The following is a 15,163-nucleotide window of genomic DNA, read 5'->3' on the forward strand; positions in this document are numbered from 1 at the left end:
CGTGATATATAGCCAATTATAACAGAAACTAATAATATCTGACATAAACGGATTAATTGCTATCGTGGAAACGTTTAGTTTCGTTGCTTTATCTTTTACGCTTTTGCGGATTTTATTCTTTAAAAAAAAATTAAGTTTATATAAAATCCTTTTTATTCTTAACTAAATTAAAACGAGAAAATTATACGATCACGTGCTATTTATGCTTGAAAATTAAACTTTATCGTGTGTCCAAAATTGAAATGTAAAAGTAAAACCACGTGCTTCTTTGCTTAAATATTTTTCTGTAAGAGTAATGGAATCCGTGAGCGGAAATTCGTTAGTCTTACAGCGATTGTATCTTAAATGATAATCCTTTCGATCCTCATGGAAGCGCTCGGAGTTTCTATACTTCCGGCCGTAATTTCCAAGTTTGAAACCTCGAGCCTCGCGAATTGACTCGCGCATTAATCTTCTTGAAACTTGGAAACGTTCGCGGAATATGAGTGTACATTGCGCGATAACGTAGTATTATCCACTTCATCGAGCACGCCGTGATTGATTTCATTTTCGACCAGGAGCAAAACTCATCATCGCCGTTGCCGTCCGTCTTCCCATTACGCTTTGGAACACAGAATACAGCTATAGCGGCTACACTTATCAGTAATCGATAGCATCATTGTGCATTTCCTTTATGTGCCTTTCGGTATACACTGCATAGTGCATACGGGACCAGCATTGTGTTCTGATAATGCGGCACGCCGTATCGAGTATCGATATATGCAAATTACATTCTAACGTTACGAGCATCGTATAACAAATGAGCTACTGCGTACGGAATAATAAATAAATGTCTGAAAAGAAATAAAATTTATATTATTTCATATTTTACAGAACCATATAAAAAATATTACCAAAAATTATCTATATTCTATACTTCCATAAATCTTTTTACTCATCATATCAAGAACCATGTGATTATCGGTTACCGCTAATATTCATTAAACATTTTACTTAATCTCTCTTTAATATTTGCATCTTTTTTCGTTTCTTCCGGATTCTTCAGGAGAAAGTGAAACAGGACTGAAATAAAGCAAAGTGATTAAAGATACGGGATATGATCCAATTTATTAATTGTATATGCGAAAGTAGCGTATCAATAATAAAATGTACATAATTCTGTATATATATATAATTTATATGTCTATATTTATAAATTATGTGTCACGGGACATTCGGATTACCGCACACTAAGATTCAGATAGAATGTCCTCCAGAGTTTTGTCGTCATGGAGAGGCGAGTGCCCCAGCGTAGGATCGCTCTCTAGGAATTCGCGCAGTTCAGACTCGAGATCAGCCACGCCGGATGGTTCTGTCGCGCTCAGTAAAGACGGTGGCGTCTGACTGCTGTGCGTCATGCCGATCTGCATTTGAATAGGCGGCGATGGCTGAGTCGCACCCACAATACTGATATTCTGATTTGGCTGACCGGTCGGACTCAGTAGATTCGCGTTCTGAATTGGCGAGGGGCTCGGCAACAGATTCGACAGCACCTGATTGTTGCCATTGTTCGGATTCGGCAGTAACGAAGTGTCAGCGACTATAGTGGGGTTGTGCGCGATCGGCTCGACCTCCATGGGCTCCGGTGCGCCCAAAGGTGTTATGCCCATTGCTCGACGCAATCCGTCGACCGGCGCGATCCCCGACGGTGGCAGTTTCTTCGCTATATCGGTGAGGTTGTCGGTGATCTTCTCGGCCAGCATCACCTCTGCGTCCGCTGCCTTGGGAACATTGGATAGATGGGCCGGCGGCGGTGCTGACAAACGCTCGTGTTGGACCTGCTTCAGCCGACCCAGCATCTGCGATGTGTCGTCAAGGCGGCTTTGTAGAACGGCGCGTTCCTCGCTATATTTAAATTCTTCTTCTGAAAATAAAAAATGTATTAAATGTAATTAAATAACACGGAAGAGAAGCGGTAAAGCGTCCTCGAAACTATTAAATTATATAATTGACAATGTTATGAGATAAACTACTCTTTTGATACATTTTGAGATAAAAATAAGATGCAATACACAAGTATATTCAAATGACGAAATTTAAAAGATAAATTAGCTACATATATTGTTTTCAGTTACTTAGAACAATGCTAAATCGTTCATTTTCATCGTTACTTCCATAATTACCTAAATTCTCTAGGAAGTTTATGTCGATACCGAGATCCGACAGTGTCTTTAGTTGTTCGATATCAACCTTGACATTATCCAGCAACGGAATGTTACGATTCACGTCCTGCAAAGGTTTCTCCAATAAATGCTTGATCTTTTCCTCCTCCTCCTTCAGTCTTCGCTTTTCCTCGAGGAATTTCTTTGTCTTCCTATGATCGCCGCTTGTGAGAATGTCCAACAAATCATCGACCATAGTCAATGTGTAATCACAGTCCTTGGCGAAGTCTAGAATAGATTCAGCATATTGCACGGCAGTCTCGTCACCATAAGTTTGATAGACTAGGTCGGTTTCCTCCTTGGTAAGATTCGCGAACGTCGAGTCGTAGCTCGGTGCGTATGAACCGAACGCGCCATAATAGAGGGGTTTCACTGGCTTCGACATGTTCCTGCGATCCTCCCGAAATCCAGCCAACGCTCCAGTACCGTGATTCAATTTGCCTATCAGTTGTCCCAGCGACACAGGTCTCTGATTCGTCCCGGGAATAATCCCGTCCCCGGGCACGATGATCTGCAGGCTGGTGGTGCCGTCTTTCTTCTGTCGCAGAAAACCCATCTTCGAGTTGACCCTCTTCAGGCTGAGTTTCTCCGCCGCCGCTTTAGCCGCACCTCTAGCCTGTTTCAGGATCTCCTCTGGTGTCAAATCGTCCGGTATGGCCTCAAATTTACCTAAGCTAGCCAGTCTCATCTTTCTTTGATTCTCTTTTCTAAGTTCTTCCGCCTCCTCATTACGTTCTTCTTGCTCGCGTTCTCGCTCTATCTGCTCTTCCGTTGCAGGAGCGTCTGGATTATTAAGATCTTCGTTGCCCAGCTCGAATCCGAGTTCCTCCTTCGTAATATCGTTCATGTACATCAGGACTGGCCTGAGTTGCCGCAATTTCTCCGGAGTGACCATTTTCAAACCGACGTGCAGAAGTTTCTTCGCCGCCTTGTAGTAAATGGTGTCGGGATGATTATATGTCATGGCGTTGTCACACATAAGCTTGAAATCATCCACGAATTCTTGCAAATTCTGATAGTTATTGTCGTCTATCTTTTGCTTTATCGTGCTGAAGTCCATCGGATTCGTGATTATCTGAGAGTAACCAGGCGCAATGCTGTCTGTGACCGGCCAGGCGAAAAATTGCTGCGGATCCCGCTTCTCCATGGATCTCAACAGGTGTTCCAGCAACCTTTGGAGAGGCGTGCGCTCCGCTATCTTTCTAAGAACGCATGTTCTGGGCTCGCGATGAGGTGATAGAGAACTTACATTAGTAACGCCAACCCTTAATTCACCACTGGACGGCGGTCTGGGTGGCAGCAACTGATTGTGATTGGTACAAGCTTTCTTAGGTGCAGGCTCGACCAGGTTCTCATCGGCATCGCCAACTGACTCTTGACTCGACTCCTCTCTTCGTCTTTTCTTATCTTTATGATGATGTTTGTGCCGTTTATCTTTCTTTTTCTTCTTCTTCTTGAGTTTTTTGTGACCAACATATCTGTCGTACTCTGCGTCTCCTTGGCTGACAGAATAGTTAAGACCCAGTTGTTGTTGGTAATGTTGCGACAGCATTGTGGCCTGACTTGGCGACTCGCCGCCGTGCTCGGGTGTTCCAGTACTACCTCCTACCTTCAAAATTAACTTCAGACTAGGCGGCTTGTCCGTCGTTGTGTACTGACCCTCTGTGAAAGAAAAAAAGAAAGAAACATAGTCAGTCATCATCCTGAGTATTTATAACGATTTCTTTTTAAGCGGTGTACTAAAATTGTTGCTCTAAAAGCCATACGTATGATCCATTGTAAATGAGCCACATGCAGCAATCGGGAAATCTTGCGGAAAGATTATGCAGGATAAGAGTACAACATGGTAACAGAAAAAATATGACATCAGAAATGTAGCATGACAATGAAAATACCGAAAGAGATGCAAATCGTGAGCAAATATAAAAATTACGGGCCGTTAAGGATATGGACGGGTAGGAATTGTATATGAAAATGTACATAATTTTATTAACAGGACAGTGCGACCTTGTTTTCACATTCAACAAACTGGAAGCGAGATGGAAGTAGCTCGACTTAAATCAAACAAATCTTAATATATATGAAAATAATCTCCATCGTTATATCAAATCGAATAATCGGCGGGAATAATCAGGGAGAGCAGTCATTAAAATTGAAAATACCTCGCTAAGAGGTCAAGCGAAGCATATGTGGCTCTCAATGCCACGATACATAACAGCCAAAGGAAATTACACGTGATTGAAGTGCAACAGGCTTCTCTGTATGCGACATATCTGAATGTTTGTATATACCTTGCAACCTACGCATACTGCTCCGTTGAGACAAGGAGGGCAACTCTCGGCGCAAAAATCTTGTTGCACTTCAATGGATATTCAACAGACAAAAAAAACGAAAGGGGTTGAGGGGGGGCATTTGATAATTCTCGAAGCATAGCTAGCTTCTGTCGTGCAACCAGTCCATGTCCGTTGTTACTCGTCACTTACTTCCACGTCGCGCCTGTTGCTGTGGAACGCTCGGTTTATACTTTCGAATCCACCTCACTTCTACTCCAACCTCACTCTCAGTTTGTCCGTGGTGAAAACGAAGTCAAAATTCCTGTGCATCATTAAACTATGAGTATGAGAAAGATCCCAAATGAAAGTTGCAAAGAGCGCGAACCGATTTTGCGAACCGAGAAGCGAAGGGCCGATGGGTCCATCGGCCCGAGGCATCCTCATCTTTTTCTCATTCGAATTCCTTTTCATGACTGACATACAAGTACACAGTTTGGCTTGGTGCGATGTAATGATGCCGCAGTAACATAACATTCTCTTACAAGTAACATAACATTCTAATTCATTACGTCTAATTCTCGCTCGGAGGAGAGACTATTCTACAAAACAGGCTTCCTCGTCGACGAGGGTCAACCGTTTTGACACAAGTTTTGACATAGGTTTGTTTATCTCGTCGAGACGGCGGACAATTTTGTTGGACGACGATCGACGGGTCGGACGGGCGGCCGGAAAAGGAGGTGATCTCGAAGCGACGAGCTCGAAACGGAGAGGAGAGAGACACTTTGTCGCGAACTCCGTCGACGAGGACGCAAAGGTACGACCGGGAGTCTCGACCAAGGAAGAGAAAAGTCGCGCGCGCACGTCCTTCGCTCGTGCCGTTCCTCACCTTCGTGCCTCTCGCGCTTGTGCTTTTTGTGCTTCTTCGAGCCCATGTCTCGCGCGCGCTCGGCCACAGCTCCCGTGCGAGAAACCAGGCTATCGGCGTCCCCTGCGTACGAGGCTGTCGCGCTCCGTTGCGTACACAGACAACACGGCGGCGGCCATTGATGATGTCACGTCCATCGGTCCATCGTCCCGCGGCCCGCCGCGTTCCGCCGTTCCCCGCGTTCGAATCGAACGTACCGTGTGCTATCATGGCGGCGCGTCGCGCGCGCGATTCGGATACCCAGCATTCCAAGTGTCTTCAGAAATATCGCGAACGCGAGGAGAGGCGCCGTCCGAGTCACTCCCATTTCCGAGCCGAGGAAGATAACGTTCGTCGGAGTAAACGCGCAAATCGCTCCGATCCCGGTAAGAAGCGAACGATAAAAAAAATACACCTCCCGGCGACTCGAGATTCCAGGTTCCATCGCGAAGAAAGCGAGAAAGAAGGAGAGACAAAGAGAGACGAGGAGGGACGATCCTGATGCGCGTTTCGCCCCGAATCTCGCGCCGACGAGAGATCTTCGCTCCCGGGCTCGGCGACGAGGGCGTGCGTGCCCTTCGACGTCGAGCGCGAGAGCGCTCGCGAGCGTCAGACCCGGCTGGACGCCCGCGGCCCGACGCGAAAGTCGGCCTCGCGTCTCGAACATGGCGACCGTTGCGCGTCTACGCGCGCCCGTCCGTACGCTCCGCGGGCGACCGGAAAACCCTTCCTAACCTACAAAAGATGGCTCGCGCGTCGCCGGCGAGCCGACGCTAACCGGGCGCACGACGAAAATACTCACCCGGGCCGATCGTGCGGCACGTACGACGACGAGGGTCCTCCCGGCGGGTCGCCAGCGACTCACCTCGCGCGACTCGACGACTCGGCGATGCGATTAAAGGGACGGCTATCAGCTGTTTAGCGCTTGCAAACGCCGACGGACAGATGGAAGCGAGAGAATGGAAGGGAGAGAGAGAGAGAGAGAGAGAGAGAGTCGGAGAGACGCCGCTCTCGCGTTCTTGCGGCTTGCGAACCGGCAGGAAATAAGAAAGAAAGAACGCGAAACAAAGGGAGGAGGAATACCGCGGCGCGCGCTCTCGCGCCGTACGCTCGCGCGTTCCCGGGCGCGTCCCGACTGACTCGCGCCCTTCTGCGAAATCGCCGTGGAACGCGAGATGATAAACGTCGCGGACGGGCACGATGGACGGACGCGCCGGGCGCAGGATAATACGAGGCGATAAAAATAATATTTCGCCCTCCCCTCTCTCCCTCCCTCCCTCCCTGCCTCCCCGGTCTACCTCGCCGCAGTGCGCGATTTCAGATTCTTATCCCCGCGGACGCCGCGGACGAATGTCGGGGGGATAAGAATAAACGTCGATATGGGCTTAACTGCACTATAGTTCCGAGTTTATCTTTATCCTTCCAATGTGGAGTAAAAGAGATAAACTCTGAATTAATTTAGCAGGCTGTTCAGCAATAGGAAAACAGGCCTAATAAGTATATACAACGACTCCGCCCATTTGATCAACGAGCGGTTCTGCGAAGTCTTTCCAGTTTCCCGAGACAAAGCGAAGGGACGTACCTACTACGTTGTATTTACATTAACATCTACGCGCAACGAACGGCGAAAAATTAGGAACGTGTCGGGCGGGAAGTATTCGCCTCGTCCGCGCTCCTTCGAGAGGAGAGAAGAAAACCAGCTTGAATAATCGATAATGCTCTTATGCAAATCTCGTACGTGACGGACAGTCTGCGCCGTTTTTCCGGGAGGGAAAAAACCGGCTTTGCACGACGCGTCGTCGCAACGTCTTTTATGCGTTTCTCCGAGCGACAGCTCGGCGTTGTTCTGAAAAAGAATGGCTGGAAAAAAAGCTCCGCGGTTATACGCGTCGATTCCGCGTAACGATGATAGGTATCGCGACATTTCGCGACGTTCGTCGCGTCGTGTAACCCTGAAAAATCATGATATATGTATGTATATTATATTTTAATGGAATAACAGATTTTATATAAGCGAAAAGAATGAAAGAAATAATATAATGATACAAAATGAAAAGATTTTTAAAATAAATATATATCTTTAGCTGGGGTGCTATTTTTCGTAATAAAATCCTTACAGTGATTTAAAAAAGATGCTTATTAGCATCAAAATTTAAATCGATTATCGGTTTAATTATGTGAATTTACTGTTCCAACAAAGAATCGTGTTTTAAAGTCGACCGACCGCAGTTCACTGTGAGTTTGGAAAAAATATACAAAATTTACACAATATTATTATCACGATTCAGTCCGGATCGTAAATGGCGTTTTTCTCTCTAAGAAAATATTTATTTCGCGCGTAACGGCGACATCGCGACGCGCAGTCATGAACTTGCTAGTTACGTCACTGCGCACCCACGCCCGCGGTGGGTGGTTTGAGGGACCCGCGAGAGGGCGAGCGATTGCAAGAAGAAGCAAGAAGGAGCAACGTCGCGTATCGAGTCCGCGAACGATTCTCTCTGTTGCCGATTCGACATTCGACACCCACTCCCCCCGGCCGCTGGTCAGTTCAGTCAGTCCCGATCTCCTCGCACTTCCCGCGCGCTCGCCGCTCGTCTCATCCTTTTCTCCGTTTCTGGCTCCGTTCGTCCCTTTCACGTTCCTCACGGCACGCATGACGCATCTTCCTAACGTTCTTGTAATCTAATTGTAAGACGTAAAAGGTAATATAAGATTTTCTTATCTCGCTTCTCCATTCCGTGACTCCTCGCACCGGAACGCATGTTCAAATGTGAAATAAAACGATCTGTTCAATGTTTGTTCTTTTTCTTAAATAAATCGCCCTCTCTCTCTCTCTTTATTGTTCCTTATAATGATATACATATATTTCTCTCCTCCCTTCGCCATTATTCGTTTGCTCTCGTCTTTCTGCGTCTTCCCTCTCTTTCGGTAGACCGTGTCGCTCCTACTCCAGTCACTGCCCTTATCCCCCACTCCTCCGGCCGCGGCGCGGCGTTTCGCCTGAAGATAACGCCGAGCCGGTCGCGGCGTCCCGCCGCGCCGGTGACGCGCACAGTAGCGTCCCGTAATCTCGCGTCGGCGAATGGGGGAGCGCGCACGCGAGTGTTCGCGCGCCAAGGTACCGATTCGTTCGCGTCGAATGTGTCGTCGCCCGTGTGTCTCGTGTGTCTCGTGTCGCGAGTGATCGAACTGCGAGCGATCGAACTGCGAGCTCCGGCGACAGTGGCCATCCACACCGCCCTCGTCTCCCGGAGGACAGAAGGCAGCGGCAGAAACAGCGCGCTTCGGACGGCGGGCAGGAAGGAGAGGCATGGAGAGATTTCGAGTGACGCCGGCGAGCAACGCCGCGAGCTACAGTCGGCAACCGGTACGAGATTACGGTGAGTCTATATAATATTGTTCACCGTGTATCGATGTCTCGCGCGTCAAGAAACGCACGTTGTACGTGCAATGCGCGTACGCATTCGCGCATTTAGGCATTTCGTGCGCGCGTACATCGTGTTTTCACGCCGCCCGCGTTGCCGGCGTTGCACATGAGTCATAAAAAATGCAACCCACCATGTTGCGCGCGCGACCGCCGCGCCGCTCGCAGCTGGTTTCGCGTCGCTTTCGGAGCCGGAGCATCGGCGAGACGGCGCATGTTTTGTCCGCGGGTCGAAACCCCGGCGCCACGTGATCCTTTTGTGCGTCTAGAGATCGGTTGGAATAGAATGACAATAGAAAATAGAAACGACACTTTCACGGGGGCAACCTTCGAGTATCGGGACAAGCACCCGTCGGGCAACGATAATCAAAATATTTTTGGGACAATTTCGAACATGACTATATATATCAATGTTCGGATAACGAGTAATCTTACGAAATAATGTGAATCGATGAGCGAGCAGTTTCAATAGTTATTGACGATTGTCGTCAACGGGGAAAATGTCTCTGAACGGCGCAAGCGTTAAAAATACCTCGCGACGACGACGCATGGGAATTATTCACGAATCAAAGTAGAGAGGAATCGTTGCACGTTGCCGTAGAACGAAACACTTGGTTAGACAATAGATATAATTATATAACAGCGAAGCCGATCAGCCGTGACTTGATAAAGGTTGCTTGCGAAAACGACGATGAATAATATTAGCCTTATTTGCATAAACAATTGCACACGATTATTTCATTCGTATCGCCGAATAAATGCCAAGGTGTATGTGCGTGATGTTCTCGCGATAAGCATTCAGAAAACATTGTAACATCTTATAGACGTCTTGAAATTTGAACGTTTTGTAGAACTGTCGGATGAAAAATGTCATTTTAAAACGATGTCTTTAAAACGATTTATGTCTCGACTTGTGACGCTTTGACGCATTGTTTTAAGATGTTTTTTGAAATGTATTATTGAAAGTATTTTTTAGATATTTTACGGCAAAATTATGCGGAAACGCGTTAACAAGAAGAAAAACACGAGAGAAGCGTTAGAATTGCTTGAAAAATTGACGTATCAATGATTTAACGTTTGCATAATTATATTAAACGATATATCTCTTTTATATACAATGATAGAGATCAATTTTTGCAGTTAGCAAAATTACGTAAGTATTAAATCATTGGTGTATCGATTTATCAAGTAATTTCAAATTCTCTCGTGTTTTTGCAAAACTTTACCTTAATTGTGTCGTGGTGACATAAAAATATCGGAGTGCCGGATTTTAACAGACAATAGATTTTTATAAATTACGTTATATCCAGTCGTGCGCCACGTGTATTCCAATCAATAAACGTTGCAGTCGGTAATACAAATAAAAGATAACTTATAAGATGACTTTCGAATGTTTGAACACTTTTCCAGGAAGTCTTAAGAACGTCTTTAAAACGTCTTCCGGTAAAATCATAAAGATTGAGGTGATTTTTTTTTTTAATACACGTATATTGACCGCGGCGTGGAGCAACAAGTAATGGCCTATCGCCAGCTGATAGCTTATCGTCGCCGCGTATCTGCATTTTTCATAAAATTTCCATTTTGATGAGGACTCCAATTTGTTCCGCCTCTCGTCGGAGTAACGCAAAGTGCTTAAAGGGTAATGTCTTATCGGGAGAGGCTTGTGTTCCAAGGCCGATCGATCGATCGCCGTCACGTCAGAGATTAAGACCGATCGTGTTAGAAGCTCGAAGTAATTGCGATCAATACGGAATGTTTCGTAAGTGGTAAGTGGTACGTCAAAAATTGAAGACATTCCTTGACGAATTGAGAAAGCTGTCAGCTCAAAATTTATTTTCAAGTACGCAGTGATAAATTTATGTTTTTACATGTTAATGCAAAGCTTTCACAATTAGATTTTAATGACTCAATCTGTATACCTTTTATTATTATTTTGAGTAAGTTTTAATTAAAAAGCTACTAGCTGTTAGAACTCTGTTTGAGATTATAGATTAGAAATCACGATATGCAATTCGATCAATGAAGAAATAATCTTAAATTTTTGAAAGGATATGTTGTTAAAATTATATCTTTATTAACTGTATTAAATGATGCTTTACGGAATCTATGATATATCTAGAATAGAAAACTGAAATTTAACTATTATTTGAATGATACCGTTTGATTACTAACGTACGGTTTCCTTAAAGTAATCTGATTGATGTAAAGGAGTTTGCGTTCGCATGTCTTATATTTTCTCGAAACTCTCAAATTCTCTTTGACATCGTGCGCAAAACTCGGTTATTTTTATCGAAAAGTGATCGTTTAAGGCGTATCAGTAAATGACAATTTAACACTTCCGCTTAATAACGTGGCTTTCGATTTCATTGGTGGAACGGTCGTCGACATAAATTAATAGTCGGCTCAAAGTGGCACTGACATCTTCATTGATGCACCGCCACTCATCGTCATTGTTCCTTTGTATCAATTACAGAGACATAATGAATAATTATCATTAAATTAATCAAAGAGACAGATCCCATCATTTGATATCGAAATTGTTACGAGAACGTTGACGCGTTCTCTTTGATTGGTGCGTCTGACCATTACCATTTACATTTATCTCGCGATATTATCTCGAGAATGACTTCTTCATTTAGATAGACACAAGATATGCTGCGGTGTATCGGTTACATCACGCACATTTGTATTGAGAGAAAACCGCGCTCGTTCTTGCAGACTAATCGACATAGCAAAGCGCAGCGAACTGCAATGAGATAAACGCCCATCACATCACATTGCGAGCAAAATCGTTCGAATCAATGCGGTGCACCAACACGTCAGACGGTAATTATCGCCGCGTCTATAAACGGGATTATTATACGCAGCAGCGTCCGAAAACATGAGCCAGACTATTATTAAAAATCAAAAGTTTTAAATATTCTTTTGACATTGTCTCGGCTTCAATATACGACATCGCAACAACATTTAAATAAAAAATTTTAATCGATTTTATATTTAAAAAAATCTGCAAATATATCCAAATAATGTAACGCAACAATTTAGTAAGAGTAATTTAATAAAAATCTTCAGAAAAATCTTTGAAGAAATAATTCGTTGGAATATCTGTTTTCCGTGATTTCCGATACGCCCTGTTATTTTTATTATTTTCTATTATTTAATATCCGAATAGATCAATAGAATAATAATTCAGAGACATGTATGTATTAAAATGTACTTAGGATGACGTTACCTGTTACATTAAGACGTATATCTAAATTTACGTGTTCGACTCATGTAGCCGGCATAAAATCTTATCGTTTGATATACACGATCAGAACAGATATCAATATTTAACGTTCCGTTCTTGTGTGCTGGGTTGTCTGTTGACGATGTGATTCATGAAACTTTTGAAATTTTTATAATTTCATCTCACTATGATAAGGATAATGATGAAGGCATATTATTCTAATTGAGAAAGAGAGAAAAACTTTTCCCAATTTCCATAATTTTTAATGCGACAATCTTACTTTATTTTTTTTTAGAAACTTTGAATTTTTCTATAAAATTCATAGATATTATGTATAATTCTATAGATATCAATTATTCTATAGAAAAGATATTTTTAGATTTTTGAAAATTTAAATATGAACGATTTGTAACATGTATTTTGCACACACCTGTAAATCGGGTTCCTAAAAAATAAGTCAGTGAGTCATCCGAGTCATGGAAGCTTCATAGAAGGTCGAAACGCGATGATCCAGGATTAGAATATCCGCGATCTGCATTTCGCCTACGCCGCGCCATTATATATACGCGTCAGTCCAATTCCCCGTAAAGATCGTTTAATTTGGCACGCGATAAACACTCGCGGGAAGAAGGCCGTCGCGCGTCGTTCGACATTCCGTGACTGCAGCTGCAGCCGCAGTGCCGCGTCTTCTTGAATAAGTATGTATAGCATGCAGCGATGAATTTCGGTCGATTTCGCGAATTTAATCTGACCCCGTGATTAAGCTATAAATTCACTTAAAAAAAGTCTGACCTTCGGCTCGTAACCTTCGCATGAGAAACGCCACTTGTGACACCAGTAAGGCCGGACTTTGTCGACGAAAAACCTTGTCTTGGCAGGGTGCGAAGTTGGATCGAAAGGCGTAAGGGGAGAGTCTGCAGCTGCACTGTCTATTACAAAAGCAGAAATGACAGTGATCGATAATTGCGCAGCCCCACCCTGCGATCGTGCACGTGTTACTCTTGTGATCATCCTTTCTCTATCTGCATGTCTTTACTTACTTCCGTTTCTTTCTTTTGGACATCTTTGCGAAACTAGATTTTTAAATCGTTCGTGAAACTTAAAATAAAATTTTAATACATACATAAAGAAAAATTAATAAAAATATGATAGTCATTTTATATAGGCATTTGAGATAAGGGTTTTATTAAAATTATTAAAAAAATTTTAAATAAAAGTACCTGAAAATAAAATTATGAAAATGTATATAACTTAATTGATTTACGTGATCTTGATTGCAAGGCCTTTGATTTTATTATCTTTAATTATAATTATATTATAATTATATTTAATTTTCATGCGGCATAATTAGCTTATTTAGTTATATGTATATCAAGTCTCTCTATTTTCGATTGCAATTAATATTTAATGATTTCAATACTAATTAGATTATAACGAGCGACTATTACTTGCACACTGTCCGTATTCGGTGACTGCGCTAAATTTGGCGTTAAATATACCACCGATGTTCTCGTTTCGCGTTGACATTGAAACCGATTTTCATATTAGGGAAATGAAACTCGGCATCAGCTGGCTGTGTTTAGCGCGAAATGTTCAATGAAAATACTTGCATGTACGTTAGTCCGTGCACACGTGTACTACATACACGTCTGCATACAAGGAATATCATCACGTAAATATCAGGCACGTGGCGCCCTCGAGCAATCGAAGCCAGAGGATGCAACTAGTTAGAAACTTTCTTATCCGCTTATTTACCCACGCAAGGGGGATGCTTTTTATATGGAAAATATTACAAGTCCTCAGAATCTTTTTTTTTTAATATTATAATATGTTACCATCTCTTTCTGCGCAATAGTATAAAATCATATTCTTTTTTTTTTAATTCTAATAATCTTAATTAATTTAATAAAGTAGGTATATAAAATTTACGTAATATCTATTATTATTAGATCCAGTCTAGACCGTAAATGGCGTTTTCTCTCTAATCGTATATCGGTTCTGTTTTACTTATTCTTAATTAATTTTTTTTTAAATAAATTCCACAGATTTTTTCTTCATAGAGAATAAGTAATAAGACTACATAGAATATACCTTATAAAAGACATGAGAAGATAATAATAATAATTTTCTGCTTGATAATTAGATAAATTTACTTTTTTCTGATTGAGAATTTATAAAGTAGAAATCGAACTAGCATCTCAACTATAATAACAACTTAATAGAGTGTAATCAAATAATTGCGGCAAAAAGATTTTTAATGCCTTTTTTTTGTTAGAAGACAATGGTTGTAAAAAGCAACCGAATGCGACCAACGCATTCGAAAAGCAATCGTACTTTCTGAAAATAGCGTTGCCTCGTGAAATATGTAGGATGCGAGATCGGGAAATGTCAGAATGACTCGTGCTCAAAAGACGCGTGTTCCCACATGCGAAACGATATGTCAACTTGATATTATGTATAAACCAACATTTCGCCATTCTGGCGCATCGCCAGAAGGAAGACGTTGCCTCTGAATGCGTCCTCGCCGAAATTATGCTAAACACGCGTTCGTTTCGTCAACGGAAGCGACGTGTGCGCTCACGTGTGAGAAAAACACGAATGAAACCCAGCATCCGCAAAACAGGCGTATAAATACGAAAGCTCTAATCTACATTTCGGATCTATATATGTATATCTCCCGCATAGAATTTCTATATGTTATCCTCATTGAATGCCGATATTTCCTTTCACGATTCGCGGACGTGAGAACGATCTCAAAATTCGAATATTCGAGCGCGCAGGAAAAGTCATCGTCGTTGACTGTAACGCGCGAATTTTACGTAACGCAAGACAGCTTTAAGCGGACAATACTGGTTTGATCTCACAGTCAATTCCCCGTTCCACGAAAAGCGGTGGCCTTTCATTCATGAAGCGGATCTTCTCGTTTTGACAGGACGCGAGGCGCATTTCGACGCGAAGAATGCGTGCTGCGGCAGTGCTGGTGCATGAGAGAGAACGAGGACCCCGCGTGTCAATTGACATTTATTCCGGGCGATACGTCATGGATTCCCGTCACAATACACAATAGGCGAGGCTGGTGAAAGGGAGAAAGAGAGAGAGAGAGAGAGAGAGAGAGAGAGAGAGAGAGAGAGA

General features: G+C 43.2%; 2 protein-coding genes across 9 annotated transcripts in view; one reads left to right on the top strand and one right to left on the bottom strand.

Annotated features, from left to right (window-relative positions):
• Positions 1-920: 920 nt before the first annotated feature.
• Positions 921-6,514, bottom strand: Brd7-9 (Bromodomain containing 7/9). Of its 6 annotated transcripts, none has more exons than XM_071778567.1 (4): positions 5,361-5,544; positions 2,163-3,863; positions 1,224-1,903; positions 921-1,062 (listed from the first exon to the last, which is right to left on the bottom strand). In XM_071778567.1, exons 1-3 carry the CDS (start codon positions 5,404-5,406, stop codon positions 1,230-1,232), a joined length of 2,421 nt encoding a protein of 806 aa, XP_071634668.1. In that variant the 5' UTR covers positions 5,407-5,544; the 3' UTR covers positions 921-1,062; positions 1,224-1,229. The 6 variants fall into 6 exon arrangements, with proteins under 6 accessions (XP_071634668.1, XP_071634672.1, XP_071634671.1 ...); XM_071778571.1 differs by lacking the exons at positions 921-1,062; positions 5,361-5,544 and adding exons at positions 4,685-4,796; positions 6,181-6,318 and having other exon boundaries at positions 1,082-1,903; XM_071778570.1 differs by lacking the exon at positions 921-1,062 and adding an exon at positions 4,685-4,796 and having other exon boundaries at positions 1,082-1,903; positions 5,361-5,520.
• Positions 6,515-8,181: 1,667 nt separating this feature from the next.
• Positions 8,182-15,163, top strand: part of Kcc (solute carrier family 12 member kcc) — a 76,296-nt gene continuing 69,314 nt past the window's right edge. For all 3 annotated transcript variants that reach the window (XM_071778553.1, XM_071778554.1, XM_071778556.1), the window contains exon 1: positions 8,182-8,758. In XM_071778553.1, coding sequence (XP_071634654.1) covers positions 8,689-8,758 — 70 coding nt within the window. In that variant the 5' untranslated portion in view covers positions 8,182-8,688. The remainder of the gene's footprint in view (positions 8,759-15,163) is intronic.

This window comes from Temnothorax longispinosus, chromosome 5 (genome assembly GCF_030848805.1).
Source record: "Temnothorax longispinosus isolate EJ_2023e chromosome 5, Tlon_JGU_v1, whole genome shotgun sequence".
NCBI lineage: Eukaryota > Metazoa > Arthropoda > Insecta > Hymenoptera > Formicidae > Temnothorax > Temnothorax longispinosus.

Excerpts from the sequence above, each read along its gene's own strand:
- Brd7-9 (XM_071778567.1), bottom strand. The coding sequence starts at position 5,406 with ATGGGCTCGAAGAAGCACAAAAAGCACAAGCGCGAGAGGCACGAAG. Across the intron at positions 3,864-5,360 it reads CAAGCGCGAGAGGCACGAAG|AGGGTCAGTACACAACGACG; the intron begins GTGAGGAACGGC and ends TTTCTTTCACAG. Across the intron at positions 1,904-2,162 it reads AAACTTCCTAGAGAATTTAG|AAGAAGAATTTAAATATAGC; the intron begins GTAATTATGGAA and ends TTTTATTTTCAG.